This window comes from Nanorana parkeri, unplaced genomic scaffold (assembly GCF_000935625.1).
Source record: "Nanorana parkeri isolate BGI_ZX_2015 unplaced genomic scaffold, ASM93562v1 scaffold1209, whole genome shotgun sequence".
NCBI classification, from domain to species: domain Eukaryota; kingdom Metazoa; phylum Chordata; class Amphibia; order Anura; family Dicroglossidae; genus Nanorana; species Nanorana parkeri.
In genome coordinates, this window is record NW_017307477.1 from 405,671 (window position 1) to 428,632 (window position 22,962).

Consider the following 22,962-nt stretch of genomic DNA (forward strand, 5'->3'; position numbering starts at 1 on the left):
TCCATTGCCCCTCCTGGGTGCCTGTGACATCCTTGGTGGGTGTCTGCAGGGAGAGTATAGGGACTTCATCAAACATCCATTCACTGACTTATAAATCTTCCACCCAGCATATAGGTGGGCACATGCCTTTCTGCATTACTGCCGCTAGATGGAGCTGAGGAAATTCTTATGGTATTTGGCCAGCTATACGATGGGCAGAAGATTCATAAATCAGACCTTAAGTATTTAAAGTGCACCTGTGCCCAGATGATGGACATTAAACCATTTGCATATTCTTATCAAGCAATAAAACAGCATTAAAACAAGTACTCACTCACCTATCTAGCTGCTTCTAATGTGAAGTTTTTTAATGATCATAACAAAGTTGGTTTTAGTTGGTTTCTATTGTAACAGCCAGCTGCAGAAGGGGGGGAAGGGGCGTTATTCCAACCAGCCAATGGCCGCCCTTGCTGGAGGGGGAGGGTTATTTTTACAGCCTGTTATAGACTACCAGTGCTGGGTTGTTAACATTTCTACCACTGATCACCAATAGGGATGCACCGATACCGTTTTTTTGGTATCGAGTGCGAGTACCGATATATTTTTTTTCCAGTACTCGCTGATACCCAATACCGATACCAAAAGTCCCATTGAGAAAGCCGGCAAGCGTGTAATGACTGGCCGCTTGGCTTCCTGATTAGCCAGAAAGCAGTCTCCATGCTCCGTCGTCACCCAGCCAATCAGGAAGCTGGATGGCATGCAATGACTCGCCGCCCGGCTTCCTGATACCAGAAGTTCCAGTATCGGGATAAGTATCGGGAGCATTTGGGCGAGTATGAGTATCGGCACCAATACTAGTATCGGTATCAGTGCATCCCTAATCACCAATGCCAGTTCTGGGGTTACTATTACTGCCACTGACACCAATGATGGGGCTTATTTTAATCCCACACTAGAATACATAGACTATGAACTGACAACCACTTGATTGGTCACGCCTTTTGGTGTATGGAACTTTTTATCTTGTTCCCTTAAAGGCATTCCTCCATGAAGGAAATAGAATCTCTATGCTCCTTGGGTGGATTAATATGTGAAGTTCAGTCTCTCTGCATTAAGTTGGAGATATACTTAGCCCTCCAAAGAACCACTCTGCTCCCACCCCCAGCATGCTTAACATTTCATTTAATGATTATTAGTGAAAATAACTTGGATGTATGTGAGCGTTGTTAAAAAAAAAATGATCCACCCTGGTTGCCAGAAATGCTAGATACACCACTGACTCTCTGCACCCACCCAGAGCAATCACATCAAATACAATGCAAGTGCAATCCATATCTCAGCATGAGTGTGTATACTGTATATATCTCCTTCTGTAATGCCTTTGTAGCCATTGGGCCTGATTTACCAAAATATATGTGCATATGCCCTATACACTGAGTGGCCAGATTATTATGACCACCTGACGTTTGTAAGCAAATTAGCTATAATTTGGCGCTGAAGTTGCTAGAGGGCCAGACCGTTATAAATAGGGAAGCAGGTTGGTTACCACGACAGTAGAAGTGATTTGTTTCTGAAGATACGGGGAAACAACGCCATTTATCAGCCTTTGAACATGGGATGATTGTTGGCGCTAAAGCCATGGAGCAAGTATTAGCAAAACAGCAGAATTCACTAAATGTTCAAGAGCAGCTGTTGTTAAAGTGTTTAAAGACCGGACTGTCAGCCGAAAATCTGGGTCTGAACGTGCGAATTGTGGCCGTCAGCGACTAGTCAATGTTAGGGCAGAACGGAGAGTGGCTAGACTGGTACAAGACAACAGAAGGGCAACAGTGCCGTGTCAGATTCCTCGCATCACCTTTCATCATCTCGTGGAGTCCCGAGGCCACCCAACGAAGTACTGATGGGGTGGTCATAATAATCTGGCCACTCAGTGTAATGAGGCAGCCTTAGGCTCATTGGGGGGCGGCAGGTGTTGGGGTGACAGAGGGATGGCTACAGTGTCCCAGGTTGGTAAGAACTCTTAGCAACCTGTGACGCTCTGTCCGGCTTCCAGCCCAGCTCAGTGACATCACCGGTTGCCAGATGTCAGTGAGCTGGGCGGGACGCTGGGCAGAGCCACTGGACCTAGAGGTAAGAAGCACACCCCAGGATGACCATTCATCCTTCCCCCCGGGATGACCTTTCACTGACAGAAAGTGAACTTCCTTCCTCAGGAAAGACCATTCACTGGCAGCAAAACCACCTTCGGTGACCTCACCCCCCCCGATCTCAGGTGGCATATAGTGTCGTGACAGCCCTGCATATGCTGGCACCTCAGTTGTGAGAGCACAAGGAAACCACATGCTCATTGAAGTGCCCACAATGAATGCAAATGGCTCTCATTAAAAAAGACTGTAGGAAACCTTAATTTTTAAGAATGTTTTCACTGATGGAGCTTTTTTGACAGGTGTTCTAGCACAGCACTTGTAGATTTATGTGTAGTGAGGTCACATTTATTTTTAGATGGGAATTGCATTATTTTTTATTTTAAGGTCCAAAAAATAAATTATGTTATTATAAATAAAACGTTGGCAGAGAAGTAGTTGCTTTGCCCAAATTATTTATTTTTATTGCTGTCATGCCTGGTCCTCGACAAATGTAAATCAATTAGTAAAACTAGATATTGATCGCGGCATTGATTTGCCTTGTGTACTTTACAGCTCCCTACCAGGTGACATTTTCATTCGATGCGGGAAATGGGCCCATGGAGGTTTCTTTGCAGTCTGTCACGGCCTTGAACGATGGTCAGTGGCATCACGTCAGAGCCGAGAGGAATATTAAGGAAACCAGCCTAGTCGTGGATAACCAGCCGAGGAAACTGGTACAGACCCCGTTTGATGGGCGTCCCAGACCGCTGCTGAATGCTCAGCTCTATGTGGGTGAGTCCAGATTTGCTTTTAAGCCATATAGAATAACATATATATTGGAATGATATTTAACCTATTACTGACTGCAACCTGTATATTAATGTTTTCATGGCCGAGAGTTTTCCTGTGGTGGGGGTCCTCTCCACACACCTTACAGCAGTCCTGGCCAAATAAGAACGGTGGTGCTCGCAATGACTATCACGGATGGCACCGTGCAAAATACGAAGTAAAAGAAACAGGTCACCAGCACTCGTTTATAATAAATGTGTCCTTTTTTAATGGACAATTGTGCCACTACAATCAACAGAGCCGCTCTGTTGATTGTAGTGACACAATTGTCCATTAAAAAAGGACACATTTATTATAAACGAGTGCTGGTGACCTGTTTCTTTTACTTCATGGCCGAGAGGACATCCCTAATCTAAATTTTGTTGTATAACTAGAATCCTGCAGCTGAAAAAGCCCAACTAACCATCAGTAGCAAATCAGCTTGATTACCAGTCATGTGACTACCTTTGCATTCAAAAAAAGTGTGTTTTACTGCACTCCTTACCGGATCTCCTAGGAGATGATGTCTGTAATCGGGTGCTTGTAGCGACCACGAAGGCACCGTGTAACCAAGTAATAATCCCAAAAGATGTCACCAGCACTCCAAATGTAGAATCAAAAACTTTTAATGACAACGGTCATTCAAAATCACATTCTGAGCCTGATGACGGGGACCCTACGTGGCCCCGAAAGTACTTGTGATTTTGAATGACCGTTGTCATTAAAAGTTTTTGATTCTACATTTGGAGTGCTGGTGACATCTTTTGGGATTATACCTTTGCATTCAGTCGTGATGATAACACCATCCACAGGATTTATATAGCGCCAACAGTTTGTGCAGCTCTTTACGAAACTGAGGGAGACAATACAGTTAACAGAACAATTTCAGTGCAATAGGGGTAGAAGGGCCCTGCTTGTGAGAGCTTACAATCTAGTAGGAGGGGCAAGTGACACAAAAAGTATTCACTGTTTGGGATAATTTAATAGAAGAACTGAAAGGACAGTTATATTGAGGTGGAATAGGCCTCCCTGAAGAGATGAGGCCCTTGGCAAGTGTTTTTAAATAAGAGGATCCTAAATATCACCAAACATGAAGGGGGGTTGGTTACTTTTATCTTCTTGGCCGAAAGGCAGACAATTGCTAAATCCTGGATCACAACCCAACCTAAATTTTGGAGAAGTCAAGCAGCAAATCACAAGCTCATGTGCTGTGGTGAAACTGCAAATCCCATTATGCGTCTGCCTCTGTGGGTCATACCTGTGGCTGACAGAGTCTTGCAATGTCTCTAGGGATTTGTAGTTGCGCCACAGCTGGAGGGCCGAAGTTTGCCTACCCCTGGTCTAATCCATTATTGGAAGCTAGAGCAATTAAATAATTTCTCTACATCATTACGTATTCCAGAAGCTGACAATGACTTGCTTTTTGTATAGGTGGGACAGCATCCAAACAGAGGGGCTTCATGGGGTGTGTCCGTTACCTCCAACTTAATGGCCAGACCTTGGATCTGGAGGAAAGAGCCAAAGTGACCCCAGGGATCAGGCCGGGCTGTCCCGGCCACTGTAGCAGTTATGGCAACTTGTGCCACAACAATGGCAAGTGCATGGAGAAACGCAATGGGTACACCTGCGACTGCACAAACTCCGCCTTTGAGGGACCCTACTGCAAGAAAGGTGAGGCTTGCATTGTCATTGGAAGAATAACCCTAATGAATGTTTATGTAACTAAATCAGAACAATACATGTTTATGTAACAAAGTCAGCCTTTCCCAACCTTTGCAAGATGGAGGATCCCTTGAAAGAATAAGGAAAGTGGCGTTCTTAGCATTTTTGACATCTAGGGCTGCGCTACACAACTAAATTATTTGCAGGAAGAATAATAGAAATGGACAGAAAATCAACGCAGGCAGTGAACATTGTCTTCGACTGGTGGTTTGCTGTATAGCATAAAGGCCTTTCCTTAAAGGAGAACTATGGGGTCAGTGCTTTTCCCCATAGTTCTCAGGGTCACGGGAGGACACAAACTAGCATCCTCCCATCACCCCAAGCTCAGTATACCGCGAGCTACAGCTACATATACTGAGACCGCCGCAGCCAGGACAGATCCTGACATTACTGTCGAGAGCCACCCAGCTGCGTGAGTGACAGCTATCTAGAGGCAGAGCCAGCTGTACCCGCCCCGTCTGTTCTGCCAGTCAGCGCTGGAGGATCGGACAGGGGAGGGGGGGAATCCCTGCAGGGAGCCGTGAGTGACAGTCACGGCTTTCTGCAAGGACAGGATCGAGAAGTGAGCGAGCGACGGTATGCGTTCACTCCCAATCTATTGAGCCGACGTGTGACAGTTTCATTGTCACACATCGGCTCCAACTATGAGGCTGAGTGATTTTCACTCACCTCATAGTTCTCCTTTAAGCATGATCATGCAAGGAATTCAAACTGACACACGTCTCAGCTTAAAGACAGTTCCTAAAGTTTATTAACTAGCACACTGCTTTATATGCTTTGTAATTATCATCATTCTGACTGTGCCTGCAGCTAAACGTTGTCTACAAAATGTCCTTCAGAAAAGGTAAGTTAGTTTTTACTAAAGCCCGGTACTTTTTTTTACATTTTTGTTTAATTCGAAAGAAAAAGTCCAAAAAAGAAAGACAAGATGGTTGAATGGAAGCAAAAGAATTTCATGCATGCACATTCTTTCACAACATTGAAGTTTTTTTTTCTTACATTGGTGTTCAGTGGAAAAATACTCCCTTGTGTTGATGGTCATTGGAAAAGACCCTTTTGACTTTTTTGGTGTTCAGTGGGAGAATGGTCCTCTTGTCGTGGCCAGTGAGAAAAGAACTGCTTATATTGGGAAGAATGCTCCTTAAAGGAGAACTATGAGATGAGTGATTTCCGCTCACCTCATAGTTCTAGCCGACCTGTGACAATGAGATTGTCACAGGTCGGCTCAGTAGACAGTAAACACATAGAGGCGTCTCAGTATACCGCGAGCTGTAGCTGAACTTAGGGTAACGGGAGGATGCTAGTTTGTGTCCTCCCGTTACCCTAAGGAGAACTATGGGGAAAAACACTGACCCCATAGTTCTCCTTTAACTTATTGGGATTCTTGGTCACTGGAAAAAAAATCTCTTTTCTTTGGTGGTCAGTGGAAAAAATGACCCCTTCCCCCCCTACTAAGAACTAACAAGATCTTTGGTGTCAGTGGTTACACATCTGAGAGTCAGGTATTATTCAGGGAACCCCTAGCAACCTCTGGAGGAATAGCGTTCCACAGAACCCTGGTTGAGAAAGGCTGAACTAAGTGGTTACCATTCTGGCCTTTCAGTAGTGAACTTCATCCCTTTAACTCTGTATGGTAGTTTGGAGATTGTGACACACAGGGCATCTCATTCCATTTTCTTCTTGCTTTTTAAAAACCTTGTCTGTATCTCTGTTGTCTTTCTAGAGGTTTCCGCAATGTTTGAAGCCGGGACCTCGGTCACCTATGTTTTCCAGGAGCCGTATCCAGTGTCCAGGAACAGCAATGCATCAGCCTCAGCGATATATGCAGATACAGTGATATCCAGGGAAAATATCGCCTTCAGCTTTGTTACAGCTCAAGCTCCGAGCCTCTTACTCTACCTAGACTCCTTCTACCAGGACTACCTGGCCGTACTGCTCTGCAGGAATGGTGAGCCTCTTACATGTTCTGTATATTGCACTGTGGAGCTTATGCAGCCTCTTGGTATAAATGTGTGTGTTGTAAAGTAAATCACAGCTCCAAGCTCACTCCCGTGATGGACTACAATCTCATGTTTAGATTACTAATTTGTATTGAGAATGTAGTCCATCCCGGGAGCAAGTTTGGAGTGGTGACCACTTCCCACCTGCACAGGGACCATGGGGAACATAAGTAGCCCCCCTCCAGAAGGAAGGACAGTGTCAGCACCAATTCAGAGATGATTGGAGGATCTACAGCCGAGTGATACACAAATAAGATACATTGTTGTTAATAGTTAAGGTCCTTGAATGTATTTTTAAGATTTAACTCCTGAGTTTAGTGTTACATTAAGTACACAAGACCACCCCCTACTATAGAACACCCGTTGGTCCCCACCAGTAACTTGGTATTCTATGAACACCTAAATCTCAGGCCTGCTATTTAGCATATCAGTAATTCCCATTGTACTCATTAATGTCTCCTCAATTTATTTTTATTCACACCTCTGATATAGTCTCATGATGCCTTCTGATCATTTGAACACACACACCCTTAAATTCCACCAAATTCCTCCTCCTCAAAGACTTACAGACTTACTTTATATCTGAAACTGAACAGCCTAGAATGGTTTGGAAGACCCTGCAGCCCTGTTCAGAGGCAAGGTGAAGCCCTTCCCAGTATGGTTGCCAACATTTTGGAATGTTTAGATTGAGGTGATGGGAGTGAACAAAATGTTGAATAGCTTTTCTCAACCAGGTGCCTTCTGGCTTCCACAGGGGTGCCTTGAAACTTTGTGATGGTAGGACTCTGGTGTGAATGGGGAACTTTGATGTAGAAGGAGGGGTTCTGATACAAAATAAAAAAGGTTACTGATATGAAAGGAGGGCTCCTGACATGAAAGTGGGCTCCGGAGATAAAGGGGGCTTCTAATGTGAAGATAATCTTCTAATGTGAAAGAATGGGGACTCTGATGTAAAATGAGGGGTCTTCTTATGTGAAGGGGAGGTTGCTGATGTAAAGGGGGACACTGATGTGAAAGGGCGAATTCTGATGTGAAAGGGTGAGGACTGTAATGTGAAAGGAGGGGGCTTCTAATGTGAAGGGGGGCGTCTGATGTGAAGAGAATCTTCTAATGTGAAAGAATGGGGACTCTGATGTAAAAGGAGGGGGCTTCTGATGTGAAGGGGGACTCTGATGTGAAAGGGCGAATTCTGATGTGAAAGTGGGGCTTTTTGGTGTGCAGGGGGGCTCTTGGTTTTTAAAGTAAAGAATGGAACCCCACTTTTGTATGTGTTTTTCCATGAGTCCCCCTTACAATGTAGACTGGGGTGCCTTAAGATTTTGCATACTTTTTAAGGGTGCCGTGACTAAAAAAAGGTTGATAAATACTGGTTTAAAGTTTAAGCAGACTTCATATATAGGTATTTCAAGGGTTCCTCCTTGGTAAGAAAGTTCAGAAAAGCTCCTGTAGACTGAGACATAAGACAGCTGCCTCTAGTGACAGGTGTACTTTGAGTGAGTGACAGGTGCACTTTGGTGAATATTACACAGAACAACTTCATTACTCCCTTTGCAGTGTGGCGGAGTCGAGCGCCGGGCTCCGGATCTTTTGCGGCTCAGGAGATAAACGCGTTAGCCGCTAAGTTGATTACCCCATCAACCCGACAAGCTGAGAGCATCCTTGTATTTCTGTAAACACATCTCCAAACTCATTTGTTTCTTTTTGACAATTTACACACTTTTTTTGTTGTTGTTCTTGAGTCAGAATTAAAAGGCTCTGAATGAGCTGGAGATCCGCCGCTCCGTATCAGCAGATGCCTTTCCAAACAGCAAATTTACCAAATAAAAGTCCCCGGAGGGAGAGCGCTAATTAAGAAACAGGTTTTCAGCCCAGCTGTTCCGAAAAACGAGCGTTGTTATTTTATTTTTATTTTTTTCTTTAAACATTGATGCAGTAATGTTGAGTATTGCGGTCTGGGACCAGCAAGATACCGGGAGATATTTCAGGGCTGAATGACAGCAGATGTGCCTCGCTCGGATGTTATACGGCATTAAAGCGGGAATGATGCCTCCCGTAAATCTCCGGAATATTGTCACGTAAGCAAAAATTCGCCGAACGCAATTTGTCCTCCGCAACACTAATATTTGGTAATGTCTGACCTCCCTTCTTTAATTAGATTCCGCCGTAATTATTTTTTCTTTGAGCTCATTAATATCCTCTTCCGAGAGATGGAGGCTTTTTAATAAGTTGAAATAGCGTTCTGAATCATTTTAATTGTCAGGCCGGGCAAATTTTTAATCTCAGAGAGGATTGTATAATTCTGACTCGCCGAACGCCCGATGGGATTCATGAGGACTTCTTTTTTTTTTCTCTGGACTTACAGATTAGACTGACTCAGGAATTTTTTTTTTAACTTTCATAAATTGAAAAGAAAAAAAAAAAGTCATTATTGGACTAGGTGTGTTGTTGAAAAGTCAATGTGCTCTTTCACTTATTAAAAAAAGGCGAAAAATTTGAAAAATAAATAAAATATTCTGCTGCATGATAGGATACATTGTTTTCCTTTTAATTGTGTTGGTGGACCTGAATGTGTTCTGATTGTAGTTAGGTTACCATTTTGTCCTCCTGGTTCGGGGTGCATTGGTGGTGATGTGAGGGAACCATGTAATGGTCCTAGGCTGCCTGACTCCAGACAGAACCGTTAAGAGGTTCTGGCTCATTAGACAGCCAGTCTGTGTTTGGCGAGGAGCGCGTAGTCATCTTACAACTTGGTGATTTGTTATGTGTCTTTATTGGTTAAGATGCTTACATAGTTACATAGTTACATAGTTAGTCAGGTTGAAAAAAGACCATCGAGTCCAACCTATAGAGATAAAAAGAAGGAGAAGAAAAGCTTAAACAAAACACTATGCCCACAATTACCCAATGTTGATCCAGAGGAAGGCAAAAAAACCCTATAAAGCACGGTTCAATTTACTTCAACAGGGGAAAAAAATCCTTCCTGATCCCATAAGGCAATCGGATATTCCCTGGATCAACAATCTCTGATGCTTAATATACCTCTAAGAACTCAATATCCAGTAATATTCTGTGCATTTAGGAATACACCCAGATGCTTTTTTTAAAACAATTAAAAGGTGAGGTACACCTAATATGTTTCCGGGGATAGAGTTTGCCTTCTTCAAGGCTTGCCGCTGACTTATCAGACAATATATTTCCCACAACGTCCTACTATTGGACTTCAGACTCGGCAACAAGCAACAAGAACTCACACAAGCCCAGAAGTGGGGAGAGCCCATATGCCCCCCCAAACGCATTGGATTTACCCCACTATCTTAACCAATATGGACTCATAATACAACCCTAATTCCAAAAATGTTGGGACGCTGTGTAAAATCTACATGCAAAGAATGCAATCTCATAAATTCCTATTTTATTCACAATATAAAATAGAAAACATATCAAAGGTTTAAATGAGAAAATGGATCATTTAAAGAAAAACATAAGGTCATTTTGAAATTGATGGCAGCAACATTTCTCCAGTTTCTATTCTATTAACAACACTGTGTAAATGTTGGGGAACTGAGGAGACCAGTTGCTGGAGTTTTGGGAGAGGAATGTTGTCCCATTCTTGCCTGATATAGGATTCTAACTGCTCAAAAGTCCTGGGTCTTCTTTGTCGTATTTTTCGTTTCAAGATGTGCCAAATATTTTAAATTGGTGAAAGGTCTGGACTGCAGGCAGGCCAGTTAAGCACCCGGACTCCTCTACAACAAAGCCATGCTGTTGCCATAGACGCAGTATGCGGTTTAGCATTGTCCTGCTGAACTATAAAAGGCCTTCCCTGAACCTGGATATATCTTGCAGCATTGATGGGGCCTTTCCATATGTGCAAACTGCCCATGTCACAACACAGTCCATATATCCATGGCACTCAGAATCGCTGTTCCATCGATTCAAAGAGGGTGCAACGGTTGTCGATGGATGGCCACCACCTCAGTACATAGATAGACACCGGCACTAAACCATGTAATGGTCCTAGGCTGCCTGACTCCAGACAGAACCGTTAAGAGGTTCTGGCTCATTAGACAGCCAGTCTGTGTTTGGCGAGGAGCGCGTAGTCATCTTACAACTTGGTGATTTGTTATGTGTCTTTATTGGTTAAGATGCTTACATAGTTACATAGTTACATAGTTAGTCAGGTTGAAAAAAGACCATCGAGTCCAACCTATAGAGATAAAAAGAAGGAGAAGAAAAGCTTAAACAAAACACTATGCCCACAATTACCCAATGTTGATCCAGAGGAAGGCAAAAAAACCCTATAAAGCACGGTTCAATTTACTTCAACAGGGGAAAAAAATCCTTCCTGATCCCATAAGGCAATCGGATATTCCCTGGATCAACAATCTCTGATGCTTAATATACCTCTAAGAACTCAATATCCAGTAATATTCTGTGCATTTAGGAATACACCCAGATGCTTTTTTTAAAACAATTAAAAGGTGAGGTACACCTAATATGTTTCCGGGGATAGAGTTTGCCTTCTTCAAGGCTTGCCGCTGACTTATCAGACAATATATTTCCCACAACGTCCTACTATTGGACTTCAGACTCGGCAACAAGCAACAAGAACTCACACAAGCCCAGAAGTGGGGAGAGCCCATATGCCCCCCCAAACGCATTGGATTTACCCCACTATCTTAACCAATATGGACTCATAATACAACCCTAATTCCAAAAATGTTGGGACGCTGTGTAAAATCTACATGCAAAGAATGCAATCTCATAAATTCCTATTTTATTCACAATATAAAATAGAAAACATATCAAAGGTTTAAATGAGAAAATGGATCATTTAAAGAAAAACATAAGGTCATTTTGAAATTGATGGCAGCAACATTTCTCCAGTTTCTATTCTATTAACAACACTGTGTAAATGTTGGGGAACTGAGGAGACCAGTTGCTGGAGTTTTGGGAGAGGAATGTTGTCCCATTCTTGCCTGATATAGGATTCTAACTGCTCAAAAGTCCTGGGTCTTCTTTGTCGTATTTTTCGTTTCAAGATGTGCCAAATATTTTAAATTGGTGAAAGGTCTGGACTGCAGGCAGGCCAGTTAAGCACCCGGACTCCTCTACAACAAAGCCATGCTGTTGCCATAGACGCAGTATGCGGTTTAGCATTGTCCTGCTGAACTATAAAAGGCCTTCCCTGAACCTGGATATATCTTGCAGCATTGATGGGGCCTTTCCATATGTGCAAACTGCCCATGTCACAACACAGTCCATATATCCATGGCACTCAGAATCGCTGTTCCATCGATTCAAAGAGGGTGCAACGGTTGTCGATGGATGGCCACCACCTCAGTACATAGATAGACACCGGCACTCCAATGGCACATCAAGTACGTCTATTGCTGCATAGCAAAATGCACTCAGTGCAAAGTTTCAGCGTCTCACAGAATCCACTTGATCACTTGATGCTTGATGAAGGGGATCCTGTGAGACCCCCGAAATGTTTCAATGTATTTTGTCAATAAATAGACGTACATGATTTGCCATTGGAGTGCCGGTGTTCATTCCTCTATCTATAGCTGCCCATTCCATACGCACTATAGCACCTCCATACCACCAGAGATGCCCATTCCATATGCACTAATGCCCCTCCCCCCAATCCAAATACCATCAGAGATGCAGAGTCTGAGGGAAATTCCTGGTGGTCACCAGAACTAGTAAAGATTTCCCATCTATTCCTGTACTGATGACAACTCAAAATTTTGGATTTTCCTTCACTTTGCTCAATGTTCACCAGGACAAATGGAGAGGGTGAACCCCCCCAACGGGAGCAATAAAGAACCTGACAATATAAACTAGAAGCCATTTCAAACATGACAATATGGAATCGCTTCTATTCTCTCTTCACTTTATCCATCCAGTATTGGCTTCAGTTGCACTTTATTGCTGGGAAAAAACAAAAAGAAACCATGCAATATAAAAGTGCAATTTATTTTAATTGTAACAATCAGGGCCGGATTTCCCACAAGGCCAACCAAGGCCTGGCCTCGGGGGAGCAGGTAGTAGAGGGGCAGCAGGGGTGTGGAATTCCTATCTCTTGATGCCCGCAACATGCAAGCAGAGCTAAATGTACAGCGGGGAAGCCGCCGCTTGTTTTGTACAAGTGATCCGGGCGATGTCGCCGAGATCACTTGTATGCAGCCTGCACGTCTGCCATTCTCCATGGGTGGGGGGGTTGGCGGGTAGGTGGGCGCATTGAGGAACCTGGCCTTGGGGCAGCAGAGAGAGTAAATCCAGCCCTGGGTGGGTGAGTGGTATTATTGGTTGAGGGGTGATGGCCAGAGTGCAGTTTTTTTGAGGAACCTGGCCTTGGGGCAGCAGAGAGAGTAAATCCGGCCCTGGTAACAATTGTAAGCTTCAAACACACTTTTAAAATAAGGCAAATTGTGAAATGGAAAATAAATGGAAAAGAAAAGGGGGGCAAGCATCCATCTGAGACTCCATAAACCAGCATCTTACTCAGAGAACCTACGTTGATTTATTTTTCATATTCCAGTATTCGGCCATTACAATGTAAATGCCCTTTGGCACCGATTGGTTATTCATCTCATTGCTATTCCAGTTTATAAAAACACACATTCACATTATCGACCATTATTTGCACATAAATGAAATGTTAAGTTTGGGTTTCGGGGACCCTTGCCTATCTATCTCCAGAATGAAGGAGCACACATGTTCCGCCATGAATAGATATCCTATTAAAGGCAGAATTTATTTCCCGGCAGAACTTCAGAACCTTGTTACAATGTAACATGATTGATTGACCCCCCCCCCTTCACTCATGTCAATGTGTTGCGCACAGCAAGACTATAAACAAAATGTACTCGCAATTTGCATCTATTGTAGCTGCTGAGTCGGGATCCAGCACAGCAGATTGCAAGCTTTAATTCTTGTCTATTTTAGACAGAAACCCGCAGCTGTCTGCAATCTTTATTTCCAATAATATCGAGAGAGAGAGAGAGAGAGAGAGAGAGAGAGAGAGAGAGAGAGAGAGAGAATATTATCTGTCACCTCAAATTGACCGATATTAGATTAAGGAACCTTTAGAACCATCTTCGGGGGCAGTAATCTATTTCATATAGTGTGTACGTATATAGAGCGATCACCTTTTGTAGGCACCGTCCATTTACACACACATGTGATAATGAAAAATTGGTCATGGACTTCTCAAGGGATCAGAGACTGGGCAGAAATACGGAGGTTTAGATAAATATTTTGTCAATTGAATTTTATGTTGATTGAGCGTTGAGAGAAATTCAAGTTTAGAGATTGAAGGGGGATCATCTGTGTTATTACCCAACCCACCCACCCCTCCAAATCGCAAAGGTAAAGTGCTTGTTTTGGTGTAGGGGGCTAAAATAAAGCAGATATACTCATCTGATTCTTGGTCCCATTTGGCTGCTGGACTGGTCGCCACGACCTCTTCTTCCCCAGGACCTATTGCACCATCGAGTCCATTGACTTCCATTAGATGTGAGGGTGCCGAGAGACATTCAACAGCTAGAGAAAGCCTTCATTCACACTAGAAACGTCCGGCACGTACAGCTTCGTGCTGCATGCAAGGCCATATCGCTCAGCACCCGGAAAGGACAGGTGCTGCGTGTTGTTAGTACCCAGCCTCCGTCCTTCTCTATGGGATTGCACGGCCGTACGCCGCCCTACGCTCACCCGCCCTTCAGGTCCATGCGGGTGCAGGTGAGCGTACTCGTACGCTGACAGGATGGATCCTGTCTGCGTCTGAAACACGCACCCACACGGACCTGCACTTCAGATGAGCCCTACGCGTACGAGTACGGCATATGGCCGCGTAGTCTCATAGAGAAGGATGGGGGCTGCGTACTAATCACACGCAGGACCTGTCCTCCCCAGGTGCTGCCCGAAACGGGCGTGCACGCAGCACAGAGCTGTACGTTCCGGCCGTTTCTAGTGTGAATGAGGGCTTAAGGGGGAGAGAGGTGAGCGCTCACCGTCTTGGGATCAAGGATCATGTGAGTGTATCATCTTTATTCCAGCCCCTAGACTAGGGGTCAGCAACCCGTGGCTCCGGAGCCGCATGTGGCTCTTTCATCCCTCTGCTGCGGCTCCCTATCCAGGGGCGGAACTACCGCCAGGGCCTCGGTACGGGTGTAACTGCACACTGTGTGCTGTGTGGCATTGTGAGGCAATACCACGGTGTTAGGTGGCCTCAAAGTCACCCAGGGTTCTCAGCCAGAGGGGCTGAGTGGCTCCAGGAAGACATTACTGGTACCAGCAGAGAACTGCCTTTTCAGTTCTTTCTGGGTTTTCTGGATCAAGGTTGGGATCCTGGAGCCAGGAGATTTCTTAGAGCTCTGGGTGGGAAGAAATCTCCATTCCTGGGTCCATGCTTTGGTGGTGACCAGCACCTGATTGTGCACCTGTTTACATCCCTCATGAAGTGTGTGCTGGGATGTGTTCAGGGCCCCACCTGTGAGTCAGGAGAGCTCCACCCCGGAGTCAGTGTGGAGGCCAGGGCAGCAGGGAGCTGCGGGTTTGTGAACCATATTGAGAGGATTGGCATGTTATTGCTGTTGTCTGGAGGAACCAGACAGTGGCCCTAAAGATTGAGGCCGGAGCAGCAGTGCTGCGAGAGAGACTTGTTAAAAGACTGGGACACCTTGAGTGTACGTGACAACTCGAGGATTGGTGAGCCCCTATCTGTTATGCTACAGCAAGCTATTTATGTTGGATTTCGTGTTATCTATCGTTTTGAAAGCAAATAAACTGAATTGTACTTGCACCTCCGGTCTTCAGTGGAGTGTCCTTGTTACAGCTGTTATTTAATTTAATTAGAAAAGTAGATTATAATGGGGAACAGAGTAAGCCCAGAGTCCAGTGCGTTACTAAGCCCACATATACCTATATACATGCTATACATAGCATAAAGGTAAAAATTATATATGTTGTGTTATCTTCATTTTAGATGTCAAAGGGGTTTTGTTGCTCCCGGTGTTTTCTTTTCTGTGGGGAAACAGGTCCAAATGGCTCTTTGAGTGTTTAAGGTTGCTGACCCCTGACCTAGACCAAAGTGAGCACGTAACCCTTGCAGTGCAGGCGTAGCCCAACTGTAAAGGTTAGTTTTTAGAATGAAGTTCTTCTTTAAACACAATTTATCATAAACCCAATTTATCGTGAACACTTAAAATAAAATACTTGTATCCAACTTTTTGTCATCCTTTGTGACATATCTTTGCTGTTGGCAGCCGTCTCTATAGTCAGACAGCCTGAGGCAATTGTCTCAGGCGGCATTTTATTGGGTCACAGCAGCATTGGGGGCTAGCAGGTGCTTTTAGCAACCTGCGATGCTCTGTCAGTAAGCTGGATGGGATGCAAGACAGAGCTGGAGCCAGAGGTACCAGCAGCAGCACCCCCCTTCCCTTCCCAGTAATATGCACCACCATAACGTTCATCACCATCACCACCCGACTCCCCCACCCAACGCTAACATCAATCACCAACCCAGCTTTAAGCATCTAAAAGTCCAGGGATGCCCCTGGCTGCTGATCTTCCATAGCGTCTTTGCACCCACACATTGCCAGACAGAGAAGCGTGATTGGTCCCTCCAGACAACACGTCTCCATTTCTCTAGAGTCCAGTGGCGGGGGGCTTTACACCGCAGCATCCCATGCTTTGCATTGCACTTGGTGATGTAAGGCTTGGATGCAGCTGCTCGGCCATGGAAACCCATTCCATGAAGCTCTCTACGCACTGTTGTTGTGCCAATCTGAAGGCCACATGGAGTTTGGAGGTCTGTAGCTATTGACTCTGCAGACAGTTGGCGACTTCTGCGCACTGTGCGCTTCAGCATGCGCTGACCCCGCTCTGTCATGTGACGTGGCCTACCACTTCGTGGCTGAGTTGCTGTTGTTCCCAGTTGCTTCCACTTTGTTATAATCCCAGTAACAGGTGACCGCGGAATATTTAGTAGCCAAAAAATTTCACGGATCACCTGAATCCAATGATTTGGTGGGGCGTCCCAATACTTTTGCGAATATCCCGTAAAAGCGTCATTTGTCAATGGTCAGCAAAAGCCGCATTTTGTACTGCTTAGGTTAAGCTTGATTTTAGCGTAACCTCACCCAACTCCTCCCCCTTCCATATTTCATAAATTACTGTCACTATGTTTATATTAAACTGTGTTCCATGACTTCATTGTAATGCGATTAGTAATAATTGCTGATCTCAGAAACCAATTTAAACCGCAGAAGAGAAAATACACATTAATTAGTCACTGGTGGCGTGAAACCTTCAGCTCCCCCCGGAGTCAGAGGTGGGATGTTCGGCGAGATGGGAGAGGCGTCTAAACCCCAGAGCCCAATTGTGGCAGTCGCATTGCCAGCCGGGTTACTTATCACACCGCTACTCAATACGGATTACTTTGTGCTGCAGAGCAGGTAATTTGATTAGATTGGCCGTGGTAGGAAATGACATCAAGGAAAAACAAATCTTTGTATTGAGGAACGAACTCCGAGATGGTTGAGAAATACATTTTATATGAAGCTGTATTGTGGAACTCCACGTATGCTCCAGTTGGGGGGGTTTAATTACATTCAGAGGTAATGGCGGTGATGCTGGAAAGATGAATAGCGTTTGCAATGCTTCCTCTGGTATGGTTATTAGTTTCAGAAACCTTGCACCAAACTCAGTACCTTGGCCCCCTAGCGCCAGATGCATCAGTACTAAAAGTAATACATGATCCCCTAATCCAGGGGTGGGCAACTCAGTCTACCCTCCCCAGTGATCAATCTGCTGCAAGCAGGAGAAAGCAATTCCTCAGTCTCCCCTTCCCCAGTGATCAATCTGCTGCAAGCAGGAGAAAGCAATTCCTCAGTCTCCCCCTTCCCCAGTGATCAGACTGCAACATTGTAGCTATGTTGGACGCCACAAGGTGAGGGGCTGATCTATGTGGATAGGAAAACTTTCATTCAAATACATTCCATAATAGCCACAAAGGTTATAAATGCACTCTGGGTGCACAAAATGCCTTTGCCTTGTAAATTAAACAGTGACATCACCCTGTACATAAGCCTGTGCAGAGAGCAGAGTTGTGGGAGGGACCAATCAGGCCCCACCCACTACAGTGAACTAAAGGAGGGGGTGGAGACAAGACCAGTCACCCTGCACAAGGAGAGAGCAGCAGTGACCAGTCTTTATTACCGGAGGGGGCAGAGACAAGACCAGTCACCCTGCACAAGGAGAGAGAGCTGCAGTGACCGGTCTTGATTATAGGAGGGGGCGGAGACAATACCAGTCACCCTGCACAAGGAGAGAGAGCAGCAGTGAGCGGTCTCACCAAGGTTCAAGAAGAATACACGTCTCTTGTATGAAGACAATCTTTGCTTATTCCGGAGTTTGGCTTTAAATTAAAATTCCTCTTAGCTGCCATGCAACAATCACCCTCTTGGAGGTCTTTAATGGGACTGAAGTGTTATGTGTGTTGAGGGGGAGGGGTAGTTGTGACTGTAGAACACACACATTACATGCATTTAGCTGATGTATGACACATCTTTCACTTAATAATTAGCTGCTGTGGGGCGAGAAGACACATTGGGATTCAGCCGTGTCACTACATAATTGTCACCGGGAACGCGGTTGTGCGGGGAGGCGCCGCGCACAACTGTGTTTACTCGTTAATTGCGTCCATTGAGGTCTCCAATGCTATTATCTGCTGTCAGGAGGAACCCCAGATCTACAGCAAACCCCTGAAGGAAATGATGCTTTACAAACATATAATTCACTTAAACGTGAATCTCTCCAAAATAAAGCAAGATGACATTGTTATAAAGAGCTGAGGATAGAGTGTTAGAGGCGGCCTCCATCGGCCATCGGAGGTCTCTGTGACCGAGTCAGGGAATGAAATAGCTAAAGGACGCCATGTAGCTCTGCAATGAATATGTATATGGCAGGTAACTGAGTTTGTAGGTGACTGGCCCGCGTGTGTCTTTTGTGACTCTGAATTACATGTGCGCTGGCAAAAAATGTGTTTTGTTTTTGGGTTTTTCATTTTTCGTGATTCGGGTCGGACCGTCAATCCAACATTCTCGATAATTTCGGTAGCTATCTGTCGCAGCAAAGTGACATTAGGGGAATTTTTTTTTTTCTTTTTCACTTTTGACAGTCCACAGAAACATTATATATACACTGAGTGGCCAGATTATTATGACCCCCCCCCCCCCAAACCTGCTTCCCTATTTATAATGGTCTGGCCCTCTAGCAACTTCAGCGCCAAATTATAGCTAATGTGCCTACAAACGTCAGGTGGTCATAATAAACTGGCCACTCTGTGTATATAAAAAAAAAAGAGTGCTCCTCGCATTCATACCAGACTCTTTAACATCAGAAAAACAAAAAAAAGCCTGGGGTCTCTCCTAAAATCCCTTACCAGACCCTTGATCTAAGCAGCAGCTGGGCAGAGCAGGAAAGGGGGGGTTGCACGCTCGTCCCCCCCTCCCTGCACCATACCATGTCACATGCCCTTAATATGGGGAGGGTGCTTTGCCATGGGGGACACTCTGGAAAAGCACCTAGTCCCCATGTCTATAAGGACAAGGGCCTCTTCCCCATAACCCTGGCCCAGGGGGTACCCAGATTCAGATAAACCCCCTGCCTGCAAACCACCACAACCACTGGGCCAGAGGCCCTTGTCCTCATCGCCAGGGGACCCACCATGGCAAAGCAACCTTCCCCATTTTGTTATTATTATTATTATTATTATTATTATTACATAGTATTTATATAGCGCCAACAGTTTGCACAGCGCTTCAAGCAGGGATTGGCAGAGGGGGTGGGGGATAGAAGCCAGTGCAGGGATCCACACTGTTTTTGTTTTTGTTTTTTATTTTAATGTTTAACAACATAAGTTCATTCCAAATGGCATTTGTAAAAAAATTCAGATGTATCCGAACTTTTGTTACTGGAAAATTCGGATTCACTATCCATCCAAATGTCCGAATTTCCCCAAATTTGTAAGATTTTCAATTTCGAAATGAAACGAATCGCACGTGTCCTATGGGGATGCATTAGAGCTGTGAAGTCATTGTGAGTTTTACAATCTGATGTAATCTATATGTAGCAACTGTACACGTCTGCATGAATGCATTCATTACATGTCACACTGTACAGGGAGAGTATACGTTACAAAAACAATATACACACACACACATGTTTCCCTCTGTATAGATGGGTCTTACTTTTATTGAAACAATGACACACTGGCACTTGAGGGTCCCAGAGCAATGACACACTGGCACTTGGGGGTCCCAGAACAATGACACTTGGGGGTCCCAGAACAATTACACACTGAACTTGGGGGTCCTAGAACAATGACACACTGACACTTGGGGGTCCTAGAACAATGACACACTGACACTTGGGGGTCCTAGAACAATAACATTCAATCTCACTATCTCTATATCTTTCAAGATTTTGGAATGCTAATTTTTGGTACTTGTAAAACAAGCTCCCCCGGCTCATCCACCCCCCAATTCACAGGTGCGCGCAGCTTGTCCTAATGGAACCCATCCTAAGTCAAGTGCTCGTCGTCACTCGGTAAAATGAGTCCAGCCCCCCAATATCGAGTTCCCATTTAAAAGCTTCTTCCATTCTTGTACAGATAAAAGCATCGGATGTTTGCTGACGCATTTCTAACTAATGCAATCTTAGTCATAGCCGTTACATTGTATCAAAAAGCTTCCTTTTATCTACAATAAAACAAGCCCCACCTCCTGCCAATGGATTGCAGCCAAAATCAGACTGAAACCACAGGAAATCCAGTCTTAAAGGAGAACTATGAGGGGGAGGGGGTCTGCTTTTCACTCACCTCATAGTTCTAGCCGACCTGTGACAATGAGACTGTCACAGGTCGGCTCAGTAGATCGGGAGGTGAGCGAACACATACCGGCGTTCGCTCACCTCTCGATCCTGTCACGGCTCTCTGCCGTGACAGGGGGAGGGGCTGGATTCCCCGTTCCGATCTGCCAGCGCTGACTGGCGGAACGGACGGGGGAGGGGGCGAGTACAGCTGGCTCTGCCTCTAGATAGGCAGAGCTAGCTGTCACTCACGCAGCTGGGCGGATCTCGACAACCATGTGTCCTCCCGTTACCCTAAGGAGAACTATGGGGAAAAGCCCTGACCCCATAGTTCTCCTTTAAAGGAGATGTGAAGTCCCAGCTGTTATGACATCAGCATTGTAATAGGAATACATAGAGGAGTTGTTTCTGATAATACAAAGCTTACATGAAAAAAATCCTTTTCACATAGAGAGCGCTGCCTTCCGGCCGGCCCATCACTTCCATCAACTTCCTGGATTCCCAGCGTGCTTTGCGTCTCTTTCCCTGCTGATGTGACGCAATCTCCATTCCTCAAGGCCACATATCCCATCATGCATTGCTTCCAGCAAGCAATGATAATGTTACATTGTTCACAGAGATGCATATTGACAGGTCTGAGTGACATGGTGTCGGTGCATCGAGGAAGTCCACCCTGTGGGCATCTTCAATAAGTTACAAACCTTCTCGATCAGGGGTAGCAAAACTCCGGCCCTCCAGCTGTGGTGAAACTACAAATCCCATGATGCATCTCTCTTCGGGAGTCATGTCTGCGGCTGTGAGAATCTTGCAATGCCTCGTGGGATTTGTAGTTCCAGCACAGCTGGAGGGCCGGAGGTTTGCTACCCCTGTTCTTGGTGGATCTGATTAGGAGCGAGATAGAACTTAGGAAATTCAATATGGAAACACTGCAGGAGAATCTTCCAGGTGCATGTATACTAAACAACAGTGATTGATTCACCAACAGTGAATGTTTAGTAGACTTGTGCGCCGTCAAAAAATTTGTTTCGTTCCGTAATATCCGTTATTTCGTAATTCGTATCCGAAACTCAATTCGGATTCGTACGAAATACGGATTTTCGTTAGTTTCGGCACATTTTCGTAACTTTACGAACATTCGTTATGATGAAGTTAAAAAGCAAAAATAGCTTTGTTAATATTGGAGTCGATGTGGTAGTTGTTTTTTTATCCGAAATACGAATTCCGTTAACGGATTCCGGATCCGAATTTCGTATTCCGGATAAAAAAAAACTACCATCAACTCCAATATAAATGTACTTTGCTTTTTAGCTTCAATATAACGAATGTTCGTAACGGAACGAAAATACGTCAACGGAATTTCGTATTTCCTGCCTGTGTATTGTAATGCAACTCTCAGCAGCAGCGGATCCGAATTTCGGATTAAAAAAAAAATCTTGTCATGTTGTTCAACCTCATTTACAGGGGTAATATTAGTTCCTGTTTCAAAGAAATTCGGATCCGAAATTCGTTAACGGAATTTCGTATTTCGGATATAATTCGGAAACTGCCATTCGGATTTCGGATGCTTCCGGATTTACGAATCTCAGGAAAATTCGTACGAATTTCGATTCGTAACGAAACGAATCGCACATGTCTAATGTTTAGTAAAAGTCCCATTCAGTGCCCCTAAGGCCTTGTTCACACCAAGCGCGGAGCAGATCCAGAGCAGAGCAGGTGCAGACCGGATCAAAACTGCGTCCAATGTATTCCAATGGTATTTTTTGCTCCAGTTCACATCGCAGCGTTCAGTTGCAGAGCAGATCCAGAGCAGGTGAAAAAACTGCAGCAAGTCCTATTTTACCTGCTCTGGATCTGCTCTGGAACGCATCAAAAACGCATGCAAATGCCTGGAACACACTGAAAGCCCATTTTAAACTTAAAAAAGAGCCCGGAACGCATCAAAAACGCGTCAAAAACGCGTCTAAAAGACTAGAGTGCGTGTGCAGAAACCTGACCGGATCTGCCCTGCATTTGGTGTGAACAAGGCCTAAGAGTTTATTTAGAGCAGAACCTGTTGGTTATGAGTTTAGATGAAGCGCTGAGATCTTGAGGAATGCTGAATTAAGTTTTACTCGCTTAGAAGAACATTACATGAATGTAGACAGCGTTGTGCAGGAAACATATATAGATGGAACAAAACAGCTCCCTGTGTATCATAGATAAGCATGGGCATAGAGAGTAACATTGACTACAGCGCCATCAACGGCTCAAAAGACATTTAAAGGAGAACTATGGGGTCAGTGCTTTTCCCCACAGTTCTCTTTAGGGTAACGGGAGGACACAAACTAGCGTCCTCCCGTTACCCTAAGCTCAGTATATAGGGAGCTACAGCTCGCGGGATACTGAGACGCCGCAGCTGAAACATATCCCGAGGGAGATGACGGGATCGG

General features: G+C 44.8%; 1 protein-coding gene across 1 annotated transcript in view; it reads left to right on the forward strand.

The window, feature by feature from the left end:
* LOC108796998 (contactin-associated protein-like 5) overlaps positions 1-22,962 on the forward strand; it is a 283,699-nt gene that overhangs the window by 232,847 nt on the left and 27,890 nt on the right. Inside the window, exons 18-20 of the mRNA XM_018568564.1 lie at positions 2,679-2,897; positions 4,365-4,604; positions 6,379-6,603. Of these exons, the coding sequence (XP_018424066.1) occupies positions 2,679-2,897; positions 4,365-4,604; positions 6,379-6,603 (684 nt within the window). The remainder of the gene's footprint in view (positions 1-2,678; positions 2,898-4,364; positions 4,605-6,378; positions 6,604-22,962) is intronic.